This window comes from Eptesicus fuscus, chromosome 3, assembly GCF_027574615.1.
Source record: "Eptesicus fuscus isolate TK198812 chromosome 3, DD_ASM_mEF_20220401, whole genome shotgun sequence".
Lineage (NCBI taxonomy): Eukaryota > Metazoa > Chordata > Mammalia > Chiroptera > Vespertilionidae > Eptesicus > Eptesicus fuscus.
The window spans coordinates 16,704,054-16,721,111 of NC_072475.1; the positions used below are offsets into that span (position 1 = coordinate 16,704,054).

Genomic DNA, 17,058 nt, shown 5'->3' on the forward strand with positions numbered 1-17,058 from the left:
GGGAGAAAGAGTAAAGGTCATGTCTCACTTTACTGTTTAATTCAATATTTAGCAAAGAAAAAACTAAAATTTTTAATTTTCCTTTAAAAAATCAACTTTTAAAAACCGTACTTTTCCCAAAGTCTACAGTGGCAAAATATGCATATAAAAGAATAAAATTTGTTAATAGTAGCTCATTGAAAATATAAACATAATAAAACATCTTTCAAATTATTAAAGTCACTATACATAGGACTTTCCTACCCAAAGATTTGGCCTGTACTAACGTTCCCCCCCCTTTTTTTGGGGGGGGAGGGGGGAGGAGGAGGAGGAGATGGGGTGGAGAAAGGAATATTCATCAGTTGCCTCCTGTACCCTGACCCAGGATTGAACCTGCAACCTGTGTATGCACCCTTACCAGGAATAGAACCCGCCACATCTTGGTGCTCGGGACAATGCTCCAACTGAGTGACATTGGTCAGGACCGGCCTGTACTAATTTTGATAAGACATTTGACTTATGTTCGTAATGCCAGTGCATAAAGCAGAAATGTCTTTTCAGCCACTCTTAATTTCTGTGCCCATTTGCTTTTTTACAACATGTTAGCCTTTACTAGAGGTCCAAAATAAAGCCAAATAGAACAGTACTTCAGATTCTTCAGCAGTCCTTCATATTTACACCACTGTAATGCCATCAGTCTTGTAAGTGTACTTGAACTACAAAAAGAGAAAAGGAGAAATAAGAATTTGGATTTTTCTCCCCCATGATACATTTTAAAGAATTAAGATCAATAATTTTTCCCGTTTTCCACATCTTTAAATTATTTAACATCAGAAAAAGTCGTAACTTGCTAATAAATCATTGGATAGCCTTGGCTATTCTAAATTCCTGTAGTCATTTTTACTGATAAATTCTGTTGACATAATATCAGAGAAGTGCACAAACATTAAGTCATGATCATAACTCAGATTTGAAAGTATGGAAATTGAAGTGCGATCTCAACATAAAACTTATTTTTAAACCTTAGATACTTTTCTAGTTTTAATGTTATTGTATTCTTTGATAAACCATATTCAAACAACTTTTAACATACTTCCAAACTTTATACTTTTTCCTCTGAAAAGACGGATTGGCAAAAATAGGTTTACAATTGTGGGTACACAAAAAATTTATTCTTGTATTATTGTACAACTGTAAACCTACTTTTGCCTACCCCTGTATATAGTGAATGCCTATTCAAACTTCACTTTATTTTTCTAGGGGTAACTGGCATGACAAGGGAGAGTAGTTTTACTTAAGTCTGAAATTTTTAAAAACTTGCTATTATGGATAAGAGTTTTATGTGACAAAGGGAGATTTGTGGTCAATTGTAAAGATGACAGGTAGGTTTTAGGTATTTTTATCAGGGAGTTAGCATTTGTTCTGTTAATTTGCTCACATCCTATATAATAATAGAGGGATATGCTAATTAGCCTGGACACCATAACAGTCACGACCTGTCATGCACAGCCTGGGAGCGGCACCCGGGGAAAGCGGACACCAGTGGAGGTGTGCACAGGCCCACAGCACCGCCCAGCTTGGAGGCCGCCTGGCTAGGGGTCGCAAGCAGGCATGCCACGCCATCTGGCCTAGGAGTGACCACTGGCGGGGGTGCGCACAGGCCTGCGGCGCCACCCAGCCAAAAGGCCGCCCGGCCGGGGGTCCAGCGTCCCGGATTGTAAGAGGGATGTCTGAGATTGGAGGGGGTGCACGCTGGGCTAAGGGACATCCTCCCCCTCACCCCCCATGAACAAATTTTGTGCACCAGGCCACTAGTCTATATATATAAAAGCCTAAGTGACTGGAACGACTGGTTGTTATGATATGCACTGAACACCAGGGGGCAGATGCTCAACACAGGAGCTGTTCCCTGGTGGTCAGTGCGCTCTCACGGCCAACTTCCCCCGGCCCTGGCTGGGATGGGGAATTGGGGTGAGTGGTAGTGAATGTGGCCCCAGTCCCAGTGGGGCCAAGGGCCGGCTCCCTCCTTGGGGCTGGCGGCCAACCTGTGCCCCTCCCTCCCCCTGGCTGGCAGGCCCCAACCGGCCTGCCACTGGCCCGCCCAGGGGCAGTGCGGCAGCGAGAGAAGTGGTGGATGGGAAGGCAGGGAACTGCGCAGTGGCAGAATGCCGACGATGGTGGCATCAGCGTCCAGCGTCTATTCCTTCTGCACCCGTCCCGGCAACTGTCGCCTCCTCTCTGGCCTGGCCCTGATTGACCTGGCCCCAATCAGCCCTGATCGCAGGCCAGCCCTAGGGACCCCACCTGTGCATGGATTTCATGCACCTGGCCTCTAGTTGTAGTTATACGCTTGTTGGGAAAATCCAGAAGTATACTAGCCATACTGACAAGGAAGTATTTTTGGCATCCCCCTGGTAATTGGACCTTTCTTTCCACATTAGGTTACTATAAAATCATCTAAATTTCTTACTCATTCCTGCTGACAACAAAATGGCAGAGTGCCTTGGGGAAAATGCTAATTTTGAATTTGTATATTAGATGAACTACCTGTAGAAGATTTGTGACTTGATATCCACCTCCCATCTTGTTCTAAAATACACTTAAAGCAGTGGTTCCCAACATTATTTTGGCCATGCCCCACCTAAGCATCTCTAAAATCCTGATGCCCCCTTCCCCCCTGACATAATTCTTATTATTCAAAAAGTAAACTATTCACATGAAGGAAGCCTAAAAGGCCATTAATGGTCTAAACAAGCTTCCACAGAACATGGCATCCATGAAAGAGAAAAATAAAAGAATGAAAGGACAGTTGAAGTACTGAAGAAGAAATCACTAAGAAATTAATTTAAAAATAATATGAAGTGATATGAATAGCAAATAAAGTTTCAAAACATAATAGAGAACTGAAATACATAAATATATCACAATATATTTTTATATACTCTTCTAGAGGCCCAGTGCACAAAATTCGTGCATGGGTGGGGGGTCCCTCAGCCCGGCATGCACCCTCTCGCAATCCGGGACCTCTGGCTCCTAACCGCTCGCCTGCCTGCCTGATTGCCCCTAACTGCCTCTGCCTCGGCCCCTGGAATGACGTCTGGAAGGTTGTTTGGCTGTTGGATTTAATTAGCATATTATGCTTTTATTATTATAGATATGAGGCCCCTAGAATCATAAATGCAAAAAATTCAGTTAATAACTCGAATTGCCCCCCCCCCCAACAATCGAATTGCCCTCCTATGGGGTGTGTACCCCATGTTGGGAACCACTGATTTAAAGGAAAAGAAAGCTGCCTGGCTGATGTGGCTCAGTAGTTAAATGTCGACCTATGAACCCGGAGATCAAGGTTCAATTCCGGGTCACGGCACATGTCCGGGTTGCAGGCTCAATCCCCAGTGCAGGAGGCAGCTGATCGATGATTATTTCTCATCATTGATGTTTCTATCCCTCTCCTCTCTGAAATCAATAAAAATATATTTAAAAAACAAACATCTAGTTTTTTAAAAAATAGAAAATACCATGTAGCCACAAAAGATGGATTTGTAGTGACATGGAATAAAATGCTGCAAGTCGGGGCAATATTGCCTATGGTGTCAATATTGTCCAGAAAAGAAATACCAAATTGTTAATAGTATTCTCAGAGGCAGCAGAAAGAGGGCAGATACAGAGAACTTAATATTTCTACATTGTACATTTCAGTCTAGATTTTTATACTGAGCATTATTACTTTGTAACTAGAGGGGTAAAAACACAAATATTTTTTAAAGCACTTAAGACAAGTTCAGAGGGCTTATTTCTATTAAATACAAATACTATACATTACTGATAATCAAATTCCATGTAGAGGATATCTGTTACATTTCTGAATTTAATGATTAAAATGTGGTTACAAAATTTTATTGCTGATCATACTGTGTCTAGAAGGAAATATTCCAAAATAATAAATGCTTGTGATACAGCGGTAGTGTTCCCAATTATATATCTCATAATTTTGTGATGAAAAAATTAAATAGTACTTTGTAGGGAAAAAAATTCCTATTAAGAAAGAGTATTGAATACTTAAAATTAAACTTTAACAACAACAGAAAAGTGTGAGTCCTATAGAGGAGAAAAATTTATAAAAAATTGCCAAAAGACAAAAAGAACTGAATAGAAGAAACACCATATTTCTAAATTGCCTCAATATTCCTAGATTGTATAACCTAATAAGTACCTAGGCCATATGATATCCCACTGTCGTATATGTGGTCTGTCATTGATGGAAATGTTAGGCAGTGAATGACTATACAGAAGTTTAATGTATGGTGAATGTGGCTTTACAAATTGGAAATGAGTTACTAATAAAATATTAATAGTGAACTATTTGGCTACACAATTTTTAAAGTTAAATTCCTACCTCAAACCATAAAAATTCTGGATAAAGATAAAATGTAAATTATAAAACTATAAAAGCACTGAGGAAATAAGTGAGATATTTACAAGCCTTAGCATAGGAAAATCTTCCCCACTGGACAGAAAGATTTGGTGATTTGTAATTGAAGAAAAAGACAAGCTGTATATTAAAAGACAAACTTCAAAGAGGGGAAAATTTCCACAAAGTATTTAAAAGAAAATGAACTAACATTCTTTATACAAAAACTCCTACATATAATTAAATTATTTAGCAGAGCCAAATATAAAGAAATACAAATGGCTAAAAACAGAAGATGTGCTAATGGCACACTAATGACATAGGAAATAAAAGCTAACACCATGAAATATAACCACTTTTCACCTAACACAGTGACAAACATTGAAAAGACTGTGGTTTGCATTCATTGTGGAAGGCAATTTGACAATGTCAAAAAACGCAAATTCTACTAGTATATATCTAGAAGATAATTGGAAATACTTTTGCAAATTTATAAATCAATGTGCAATTGACGCATTACTTGCCATGATAAACATAATTCATACTACGTAAGAGTAAGGCCAATGCAAGAATAATCTGTGACTACTGATACGCAAAGCTGTCCACCATATTGCGTGAGGGGTGAAGATAGGTGCAAAAAATGAGGCTAATAGAACTTAACAGGGTTATCATTTAAACAGTCTCAGAGTATTCAAGTTGCCCCAGGTGATCTAAACGTCTTCAAACCCAGGAAGCGTGCTTTTAGGAGCAAGAGAGATAATAGTGGTTACCCTTAATAGTGGTTACCCTTAAAGTGTTAGCAATAGTGTGTGAGCATTATTTATTTGTCATTTGGAAAGCAATAGAATATTTTGTTCTTTTCTTGGTTTAGACAAGATTTCAATGAAAAGAAACAAATCACCTTTGAAAAAATTTTGGCCACAAGAGGGCATCAGATAATCTTCCAACTTCCAGCTACAAGTTGTATTTGAAAAATTTCCCTTCTCCATGAAAAGTATTAGCGGTTAGTTTAAATCACTGCTTTTCCTATGGATCTACATGTAGAAATTATCATAGGTAACGAAGAACTTTAACCAAGTATGCCATAATTATTATACACAAGATATTTATTAGAATTAATTTTGTTATTAAAACGAATGCCAATTTAGGAAACAAATAGCTAAAAGCAGAGGAAAGATCATTAAAATCACCTGTAATCCCTCTAGCAAAGATAACCACTGTTAATATTTCAGTGGATGGGGAATGTTTAAAAGAGGGAGCTTTTAATTTATATTCTCCCATACTGCTGTGTTATGACATGAAATATATTCATTTTATGGTTATGCAACTGGAAAATGTGGAACATTTTATTATGTCACTGATTAAACATGGGTTTTAATAGTTTCATGGTATTCGTACGTATGTGCCTTGATTTAACCCATCTTTATCATTAGATATTAAGCTACAGATCTCTTTTGGAAATGTCTTCAATCATATGTCGAAATATAACTACCTTTGTTGAGGGTGGGGTGGGAGAAGGATAATTTTCCTTTCAAGTTCAGAAATAAAAGAGACAAACACAACTGCCAACTTTTAAAAATCATACACAGAAAATTATAGATACATTTTTTAGAGTCAAATTGATAAGTAAAGCTGTAAAGTTCAACAGAAAACAGCCAGCATCATTGACTATTTGTTTCACTAAATTCAATGGGAAAAATTTTTTTGTATCTTGTAGATCATTCATCAAATGCTTTTTCTAAAGAAATGAAATAAAATTTACTGATTAAAAATGAAAGTATATTTAAAAATTTTGAACTTTGTCTAAAGGGACTAACATGAAAAATGTAAAACTCACTTTTGTCATCTGAGTTATTACTAAGTAAAACCTCACTCTTTAATGTTTCCTAATATTGCCCAATGATAAGACTGACCACATTTAAAATCTGATATTGATAGCTAATAAGATCCTTTGGTAAATAATTTTTAAAAAATACCAGTTGTGTCCGGCCAGTGTAGCTTAGTGGTTGAGTGTCGACCTATGAACCAGGTCATGGTTCGATTCCTGGTCAGGGCACATGACTGGGTTGCAGACTCAATCCCCAGTGTGGGACGTGCAGGAGGCAGCCAATCAATGATTCTCTCTCATCATTGATGTTTCTATCTCTCCCTCTCCCTTCCTCTCTGAAATCAATAAGATATATATATATTTTAAAATACCAGTTGTGATGCTTGATACTCACTGTGAAATGTGGAGAGGAACACACATACACACACACACACACACACACACACACACACAAATACAGGATCTTAAATAGGGATTTGGTATGCAAATTTACAGTAAAACTCCTCTTCCCTGACATAATTAGGAATGCCAATCAAACAAGTTTAAATGGAAAATCATTAAAAATTATATATCCCTTAAACATTTTTAAGCGTTTAACATGGATCAATATACATTCAGTCACCAAATTTTTGATGTGGGATTAAGAATTTTTCTTAGAATATGGGTCTATTGCTAGAAGTGTCTGTTTTCCTCATAACATACATCCATAGTATATCCATCTTGATTTAAACTGTGCTTTCTTTGCAATTTCTTGCATAAATAGGCTTGGAACCGAACAAAGCAGACTCTTGTCCAAAATACACCCTCCACCCTCCGGGGCCACCACGGGCATCCCTAAGAAGAGTACAGCTAGCGATGCTGTGTGCCCTGGGTACTGGTGAGCACTTTGCAGAAGGAGCAGAGGGCACTGGTGAGGCCAGTCTGCTCTGCTTTCACTGGCCTTCTCCCAGGCTGGTGTTGCTGGGACGGAGTGAGGTGAGAGCTGTGCACTCTAACTCTTCCCTTCTTTCCTTTCATACAGTTCACTCAGGGCCGGGACTGCCAAGGACTCAAGGTTCCTAGAAAAATATTGGACCAGGAACCAGGAGACCCAGATTCTGTTTCTAACGGTGGCCTTGGGAAATCAAAACCTTTCTGGATCTTGATGTTTTTCATAAAATGACATTGAACTAGATCACATAGCCTATGGATATTTCGTTGGTTTTGTTTTTACAGAATTTGAACTGCTTTTTCACTTAACAATATCACAAATCTTTTGCCCATAATATCATTACAAAAAGTTTAAATCAAGCCCACATAAACATACTCATAAAGTCCTACTGGGCTACTGTATAGTGAGTGCATCTTTATCTTGTCCTGGACATAGCAATAGTTATCTTTTATTTATATTTTTATTGATTTCAGAGAGGAAGGGAGAGGGTGAGACAAAAACATCAATGATGATGACTTGCTGCCTCGTGCACTCCCCACACTGGGGATTGAGTCCACAACCCAGGCATGTGCCCTGACCAGGAATCGAACTGTGATCTCCTGGTTCATAGGTCTACACGCAACCACTGAGCCATGCCGGCTGGGCGCAGATAGTATCTTTTAGTTGGAAGGGCAGAGATTATGTTTCCTTTCACAGAATTATTTCACTTTGTGCTGCTTCTATGAGCGAATAAAATGTCCCCTCCTTGTCACTAGATGAAAAGACTGGTGGAGGTTGATGTTGGAGGACTATGATTTCCCAACAGGTTGCAAATTATTGGCATGTGCTGTTATCATACTCTCTCCTCTCAGAATTGCAAGGTCATCCTACTGTTCCCTGGAAATGTTCTCACTGTTGACAGTTCTGGGCCTACATGAGAGGGGAAATGTCCTACTTAGCAACATTCCAACAGCACACTGCCGACAGCCAACCTTCAACTTGGAATAGTGTGTGACAGCTGACCTAACACATGACCTAGACACATCTTGTTTTCAAGTGCAAGATAACTAATTGTCTTCATTACTTTAGTTTGTGCTGATTCCATAAAACTGCTTTGGGCAAAAACTCCAGAAACTTGAGGAAAACCAAGATAAAAGAAACACACTGTGATGGGAACACATGTGGTGATGGCTGGACTGGAACGCAGCCAGAGCTGCTGCAATTACCAGCAAAGATTACTGAGAATCTATTGTAGCCAACATTGAGATGTAAAGATGCTCCTCTGCCTTGGAGAAATCACATCTGCGTAGGAGAGGAGACAAGCACAGGAAGAGACAGGCGATCCTCAGGGCCCCTTGGGGAACAGTTTAGGAGGGATTAGGATTGCATGGTCAGCAGGGAAAGACCATAAACAGAGTCAAAGAAAAAGGATAACCTGGCCGCCAAAAAACCAAACCTTTTATTTTATTATATCACAAAAGGCTAATTTTATTATATTTAAGAGCTCCAAATTAGCAGAATCTATAATAATAAAAGAGTAATATGCTAATTAGACCGGACATCCTTCCGGATGACCTTCCAGACGAAGCTGGGCTGCGAGGGAAGCCCGGGTCCCGGGTGCCAGAGGGAAGCTGGTGTCGGCAGCCGGGGGGAAGGAAGGCCTACTCTTGCACAAATTTCGTGCACCGGGCCTCTAGTAGTAATAAAAAAGAAAAATGGGCAAAGCACACAAACACAGTTCTCAAATAGTTTTTAAACGTAAGATGCTCATCTGGACAAATAACAAGAGAATTTTAAACCATTAAGTAATTTTCTTCCCAGAGACCAAAAAGTTGGATAAGAGTATTGGTGAGGATTGGGGGTGAGATAAGCACTCATCCATTGCAGCACAGGCTGCTACAACATGTACAAAGCTATTCTAATAAAAGCTATCACAATACTCTACAGTCAGCACCTCCCTTTCTAGTAAAGATACATATACACATATACATCGTGAAGTATATAGGAACACACCTCTTGTCATTTTACTCATTATATCTAAAAAGATGGGATCAATTTAAATGGGCATCAATTGGAGACTGTTTAAATAAATTAGAGTATCACTTTGATGTAAATATTAGTTTTGAAAACAAGTAAGAGTTAGATAGATGTATAGATGACAGAAAATAGATAACATAGATAGATACAGAATAATCTAAGAGGATTTGTTAAATGAGAAAAAAACATGTAGCCTGGCTGGTGTAGCTCATTGGTTGAGCATCGACCCATGAATCAGAGGAGGTCACTGGTTCAATTCCCAGCCAGGGCCCAGGCCCAGATGGTGGGCTCGATCCCCAGTAGAGGGTGTGCAGGAGGCAGCCAATCCTCATCGATGTTTCTCTCTCCTTTTCCTTCCTCTCTAAAATCAATAAAAACATATTTAAAAAAAACCTGTATGTATACCCCAGTGTGGAGGGCTAGTTGTGAAAGTCTGAAACCTAAGAGAGAAACCGTCACTGACTTCACTCCAGACCTACTCAGAACCTGTGGGTTTTAGAAATTTCTTTTACTCCTCCAGGTTTTTCTAAGTAGGAGATGGTGATTTTTAAGTTGGCTCCTATGGAGCCAGGTCACCCCATCCTGTACTTATGCAAATTAACTTTTCAAGTCACGTGCAGACTTGCCCACCACACACGCCCACTCACTTTTTCTCTTTTGGGAAGAAACCGGACAAGTTGTCTTGCAGAACATATGACGTGAACTTACTGAATGCATACTTGCCCCTAGTGCCATTTCTTCCCTAAAAATTCATTCAGTATGTACTGAGCAACATGCCAGAGTTAGGAACTGGGAATATTGGGGGACTAAACGAGGTTTAAACTCACAAAGGGGATCTAGTAAGCGTGTTAAGTAATTAGAACACAAAAGGTTTTGTGCCATAAAAGACATGCACTGGCAATACTGAGGACCCAGACACGCCTCTCAATTAGCATGTGAGGGAGGGGCAGGGGTGCGGATCAGGAAAAATGACTCAAAGGACAAGTGTTTGGATTTATACGTTCTAGGGCAAATATGCGCTGGGCAAGTAGACAAGGAGGGGCTGTTCTCGGGCTGGAGAAACTGCATGTTCACAAAGGTATGAAACCCCAGGCTGGGGAGCAGGTGTGTAGAGGTGCACCTAAAGGTGTGGAGAAAACAAACCAGGGAGGAATGGGATGGACCACGAGATGATGATGGGCTGGATTTTAATATGGTCACAGTTACATTTTAAGGACCAATCCACTAGGACCGGGGCCAGTGACTCAGGGCAAGACAAGATCACGCTGGCTTCTAGCACTTTGGTGGGGACTGACATCAGGTTTTACGTCTGTGATTTCCTGCACCTTCTCCCACCCTCTCGTTCTCCACCCGAGTTAGAATTTTCACAGCTCAGCAGTGAAACGAGAAGCAAACTGATCAAGGAGCTAGTTAGTTCTTGGTTCACTAGACCAAAATTTATTTCTTGGTTCTTTTGTTAACTCCAGGAATTCTTCTTTTTCTGTAGTTACTTTAGGATAATTTCCCCTCCAAAGTTATCAAAGTTAGAAAAGTCATTTTAATAACAAAACAAATCACATTTGACTTATACTTCAGAAATACCAGCAAAGAAAAATGGAGCTGAGTTGGGACTGCCTTCCTAATCTCTCACGGTTGCCTTCACTGCATTTAGAGCTTACATTTGTTTATGCCTTAGACTTTAAACCACTTTTATTTAATAACAATGGACTTATATTCGATTTTGTGTCATCAGTTTTGCCATTTGGTATTTAATTAACCTAGAAACATGATGCGGCCCTTAGAGCTGCAAGATTAAAATATGGTCTAAACGAAAGGCATTAAATTATACTCGGTAGTGTCACTTAGCGTATTTTATTGTAATCTTGGGTCCTTGAAAATCTGTGGATCACGATCAGCATCCCAGCTACCAGGGACAAGTGCAAAGCCTTTTTCATTGGATCAATTCTAGTTCTTTAAAAGCTTCCAACGTGCCCTGGGACGTAGGAATGTGTATCCCCATTCTAAAGCACGAGCAAACTGAAGCCCAGTTAAAGCATCTGGTAACGAGTGGTGTTCTAACACGTCTGACTCCTACGCTCTTCTCCTTTAAACCTCCCAGTAGAAAACTTCATGTTAGTATAAACCAGTTGTTCTCAACCTGGGTAGGGGGTGTTGCGCTGCCCCCTGCCCGCCCCCCCCCCACCCCCCCGTGGACATTTGGAAACACATTGGGAGACAGTTTTTGGTTGTCACATCTGGGGGAGGGAGAAGTGCTGCTGGTACCCAGTAGGTAGAGACCAGGGATGATACTAAACAGCCTACAATGCATAGGGCGCTCCCCCACAACAAAGAGTTACCCAGCCCAAAGTGTTAAAAGTGCCGAGACTGAGAAACTAGAGGGTAAACAATATTCCTCAAAAAGTCTTACAAACCTATTACTAACCCCATCCTGTTTTTTGTTTTGTTTTCTGAAGTCAATGTTTAGGGTCAATGAAAATAGCTTTAAACCAGAACCAGATGTGTTCAATACAGACATGCATGCACATTTTTAATGCAGCTGAGAAGTGCTTTGAGTTTATACTGTAAAACACTGTGATCACAGAACTTTGGAGGTTTCAACCCCAAATATTATGTTATATAGTGCATATAGACGTAGGGTGGGGAAACATACATGTATGTTTCATGTTTCCATTGATGTGTGATTGTCCTGATCTTTATTCTGTTTTAATAAAGGATGCAAGAGGTGTGGGGAAAGAAATCTTGACTCAGAAAGCAGGGAGAAACATCATATTGAAGCTTTATAGACTTTTTTTTTTAAAAGCACAATGAAGCCACACGAGGCAGAAAACTACTTTCTTAATTTTATTTGAAAAGTACACAAGGTCACAACGCTAGAGCAAGTTCTTGCTTTTTTAACCAAATTTGTTCTTACAAAGTTCAAAATCTGCACCATTGGATATTTAAGCCAGAAACTTTAAATACAAAAATCATCTTTGAAACTGACACTATCAATTCTCTACTTGCATATGTGAAGTGTCAAAATATTTTTTCTCAGTAGTACAAGTTTATTTATAACAAATGTTCACAGTAAGGGAGGAGAATAAGTGAGTCAGTGAATTGTGGTTCGCTTGACACTTGTGTCATTAAATACGTCAGTGCAAAAATGCAAAGTTCTTCCTTGATTGGAGCTTTTAGTGTTCATGACCCAAACCAATCCCAGCAGGTACTTTCCACACTCAAATTACAAAACAGTGCACTTTGTAAAACTTGATTAACAGTAAGAAGCCAGATACAGAAAATATTTGCTGGTGTTACTATCCATAAGGTAAGATATTTGCTGGTGTTACCCATAAGATAACATATTTGCTGGTGTTACTATCTGTAAGATAAGCAGAACTGCAATTCACACGTTCATTATTCTTCCCTGCTTCCATAACATGAATAAGTAGAATCTGTGCTCAGTTATGGACCATATTTTAGTGTCAAAATAGGCAAACAAGTAAAAAAAATCCAACTGCAGAACACGTTGCCTTTATTGCAAGTTTATCCAAAGGCATTTGAAATATTAAAACTTGCCCAGAACATTTACACTACTAAACACAGAATATTACAAAGATTTATGTACATATATATATAATATATAGTGTCACAAGCCACTAAGAAGTTAAAATGGTGTCAACGTTTTCTACAAACTACTCCTTGCATGACACATCAAAGCATTAAGCACATAATATGGACCTTTTCTGTTCACACTGGAATAAGGGGTCTGAAAGCCCTAAACACTGTGGAGGTGAAGAGATTAGGAAAAACTTGAAACATTTACATAACTTCAAATTCACATGCTGCACGCACACAGAAAGACAGAATGGTTATTTTAAAAAGCCATCCATTATAGAATTTGATGTCTAACTTCATGCAACGAGTTCTTTTTATATTTAATAAAAATGTTTATTTGCCCCTTTACTTGCTCCTTATTTATGAAGCTCGATCTTGGAAATTATCTTTTTAATAAAAATCAGATATTAATTCATACCAATAATCTAATTGTGTTTCTTGAATTAACCTCCCCCTACGACACACTCTGGCTGTATTTCCATTGTAACAACTCCAGGGCAGATTTCTTTTCTTTCTTTCTTTTTTTTTTTTTTTTTGGCCTTCTAACGGGGGAATATTAGAATAAAAGAACACCCATAAAGCACAGAACTACATCCTCTAAGGTACCACTACTTCTCAAGTTATCCTGTGTAACTCAACTGGTGTTGACTCTCTTAGGTGTGAAGTGGAATCGATTGCTTTTGCCTCGAAGATGCAGTGCTGTCCTTGACTTACGTAAGCTCCAATGGAAATGCTCGAATAGCAAGTTTTATTGAATTGCTTGATGATTACCAATAATTCCAGAACAAATATATGATCTCTGGTTTAAATGAAATTATAAGTGAGAATCCCTTAATGGGTCAATCAGAACTGTCTGACTTTTAGGTTAACTGAAATTTACAATGAGAGTAGCTGAAGACATAGTCTAAAACTGAATTCTGTCCTCTAAATTTCATCATACCCAATAGGTCTGTACAGGATACACAACTGATTTTTTTGTGAGCTCGTTTCTTAGGGTACAGGTGCTTCTGGAAGAGATTCTGACTTATTTGTAGCTAAATTCTAGACCAACTACTAAGTCTAAGGCAAGGAAAGCCTTACATGGATCCATAGTAATTTCTACTTGGATTGATAGCATAATCTTCAGTGCATGGAAAACTAGTAAAGACCAAAAGTTGTTTCTCAGAGTTTGTGCTGGTATTTCTTAGTACTATTGTATATAAATGTATTCATATAAAACAGACCAGACATCTGGAGTTCAAAAATAGTTACTATTATAAAATCAGGAACACAGCCAAAGAGTGTTGGGGATGTTGAAATTTTAGTCTGTTAATTTGCATACAAAAAGAACAGAAAAGAGGCAAGACTGAAGTCTGAGGATAGAAAGGTGTCACAGTGATGCGTTTTTAGGAACAGTACCTTCACCTCTAAGCACCTTTCAGGTGATAGCTAGCTCATAGGCACCAGAAATTCATAATAAAAATTAAATTACCCAAAAGGCACAAATGAAACTGTTAACACAAGTATAAATGCAATATTGTGTAAGGTTAAAACCCTATTTAAAAAAGGCTTCCGAATATGTAAAACTATACACTAATCCATCACACAGACATTCCGCTTAAATTTACCATTAAAAAGTGTACACAATACTCTTACTAATCAGAAAGTCATGCCAACATTAATTTCTAATGCAGCATGAACCACCACAGCACCCAAAGAGATGAACAGAAACCAACTCCCTACAAAATCGAGGGAACAGGTTTTAGAGCTAGTGAAATAATTTATTGCAGACCTTACTTACTATAAAGAAACGGCTGGCTCATTCTACTATATCCACACTCCCTCGCAATCTTAAGGGAAATACAATAAATTTACTTTCTTCTACTAAAACAGTATTTAACACATTTGGCAGCTGGGAGTATTCCGTTTACCCCCTTTCCTTTCTATTTTTTTTTTTTTTTTAAGAATAAATCACTTTCACAAAACTAGGACTCAAACTTTTCAAAACTCAACTGGATTTTCTGCAACTGCACAGACACGTTGGCAGTAGAATAGCAACTGTGCACCCTCCCAAGTCTGGAAGACAGAACCGTGGAGGACACTGACTAGCTTACAATGCGCTCCGTCATTCTGAGCCTATGAAGAAACATCCTCCAAGAACTGCATTCAGGAAGGTAGACTTAGGATTCCATGTTTCCAGAACATATAACATGCAACACCATCCAAAACCGACAACAACAAAACGCTGAACTGGGGAAAAACTTTTTAAAATTTGGAACCAATAATTAGGGAATTTCAATCTGTATCTGTCAAATAAGAAATATCATAATTTTTTCTTATTAGAAAAATATCACCTAACGCAGAGAGCCAGTATGTGGTTGGGAACTGCAGGATTCTCCATCCTTGCTCTGGCGGGTCACCGTTCTGGAGATCACCCCAGATTGCTCATCGCTGAAATCCACTCGCACTACTGTACCTAGTGTCATCGCTCTATGTAGTGAGAGCAAACTTGCTAAATAAATCCATAGGTGCTCCTTTACTTTAGCACATAAAAAGAGCTTACTATGCCTCTGTTGCCTATAACGGTCTATCAATCAAATACTTAAGCAATCATTCCATAGACAAGGCTTATGCATGACCTGAAAGTAGAACTAGTAATTTCTAGAACCCTGTAGAGTGTTTTTATGTTACTAGAGCTATTCTAAACACATTTAGAGTTTTCAAAGAACAAACATAAAGGACTATAAGAATTTTTGCCATGAATGCTTCTTTGCCAATTTTGGGTCATAAATTAATTGAGAAAGGCATCCTAAAAATAATGGCAGGAATGAAAAAATACTACTTTTTAAGATGATTCAAGTATCAGCTTGGTGTGCATGTAAGTTCACCAATATCTATCTTCTCCTATGATTTCATATCCAAAGTGCTACATATTACTAAGTATTGGTAGTTAGAAACTTACAAAATCCACTTCTTTAACACTTTGCACTCGCTTGCTTTTTTCTCGAGCTGCTACCGATGCTAACCGTGTCGAGTCACACTCAACATCCGAGTGCAAAAGGTTAAGAAATCTTTTTCAGATGGCAAATTTGTCTTTAGTAACTTTAATGCCTTTACTAGTCCGATATAAACAAACACAACTTTTTAAAGTATGTTTCTTACAGTTTTTGGTTCACTTTTTGATCTATTGAGGCTGGCAGCAAAATTTAGAACAAAATAAGTTTTCCTATTTCAAAAGAAGAAGAGAAGTGTGGAGCACGGAGGTGAGAGGTTTGGAGGCCCTATACTATAGACCCGTCCTTGCTCTGGGCTGGAATCATCACTGGCACCGCTCCCATCCTACTGAGATTAGGGGCAGCTACCTTGGCGGGTGGGAGAGTTGGACTCTGAGGAGCGCGTTCAAAATCTTCGCTTGGTACTTGGTTATACTGAGTCTTGGAATAGCCCTCCATGTTGGAAGGAGACATGGACCCCAGAGATGAGTGATTGCTGCCGATGTAGCTTCTGGCCGTGGACGTCCGGCTCTTGGGGGGAGGCACGTCTTCCCTGGAAAGCAAAGATCCCAATATAATCGAAAGAATGAGTTTCTAGAAACCTACAATTGTGTAGCCTATGACTCATGGGTGGGGGCTATTTAAGCACTAAGTATATAAAAGTGTGTGTGACATACAAAAAAGCAGGCACAATCTATATATATAAAAGCCTAAGCGACCGTTTCGATTGGTTGCTATGACGACACACTGACCACCAGGGGGCAGACGCTCAACACAGGAGCTACCCCCTGATGGTTAGTGAGCTCCCACAGCCAACCTCCTGCGGCTGGCCAACCTCCCGTGGTCCCTTCCCTTGGCTGGCCCCAATCGGCCCCGATCGCTGGCCAGGCCAAGGGACTCCAACTGTGCATGAATTCAAGCACCAGGTCTCTAGTACAGTATAATGTCACAAACTGTATTTGTTTCTTAGTTATCATTTACAGAATATAGATCTTCTCATATAGTAAAAGGCAGTGTTTACAAAAATTTATGATTTTATAAGGTCTTACAAGGAACAAACCTCAAATATGTTCATATTCCAGTACAACTAATCAAGATAATCTCATTACAGTCATGTAACACTTTATCCTATGTAATAAAATGCTAATATGCAAATTGTCCCCTTGACCAGTTCGACTGTGAGTTCGACCAGGGGGTGGGGCCGGCCGGCCAACCACCTGTGGCCCCTCCCCCCATCGGGGGCAGGGCTGGCTGGCCAACCGCCCGTGTCCCCTCTCCTTGGCCGGCCTGGCAGCCTGGCCCAATCACCCCAATCGGAGCGGGCCAG

At 39.4% G+C, this 17,058-nt stretch overlaps 1 protein-coding gene across 2 annotated transcripts in view; it reads right to left on the reverse strand.

The window, feature by feature from the left end:
- Positions 1-17: 17 nt before the first annotated feature.
- Positions 18-17,058, reverse strand: part of CXADR (CXADR Ig-like cell adhesion molecule) — a 57,010-nt gene continuing 39,969 nt past the window's right edge. Inside the window, exons 7-8 of one of the 2 annotated variants that reach the window (XM_028151689.2) lie at positions 16,101-16,284; positions 18-695 (exon numbers count right to left, since the gene is read on the reverse strand). In XM_028151689.2, the coding sequence (XP_028007490.1) occupies positions 654-695; positions 16,101-16,284 (226 nt within the window). In that variant the 3' untranslated portion in view covers positions 18-653. Of the gene's footprint in view, positions 696-11,993; positions 16,285-17,058 lie in introns of those variants that run through there. The other variant, XM_008145601.3, reaches the window with a different exon arrangement.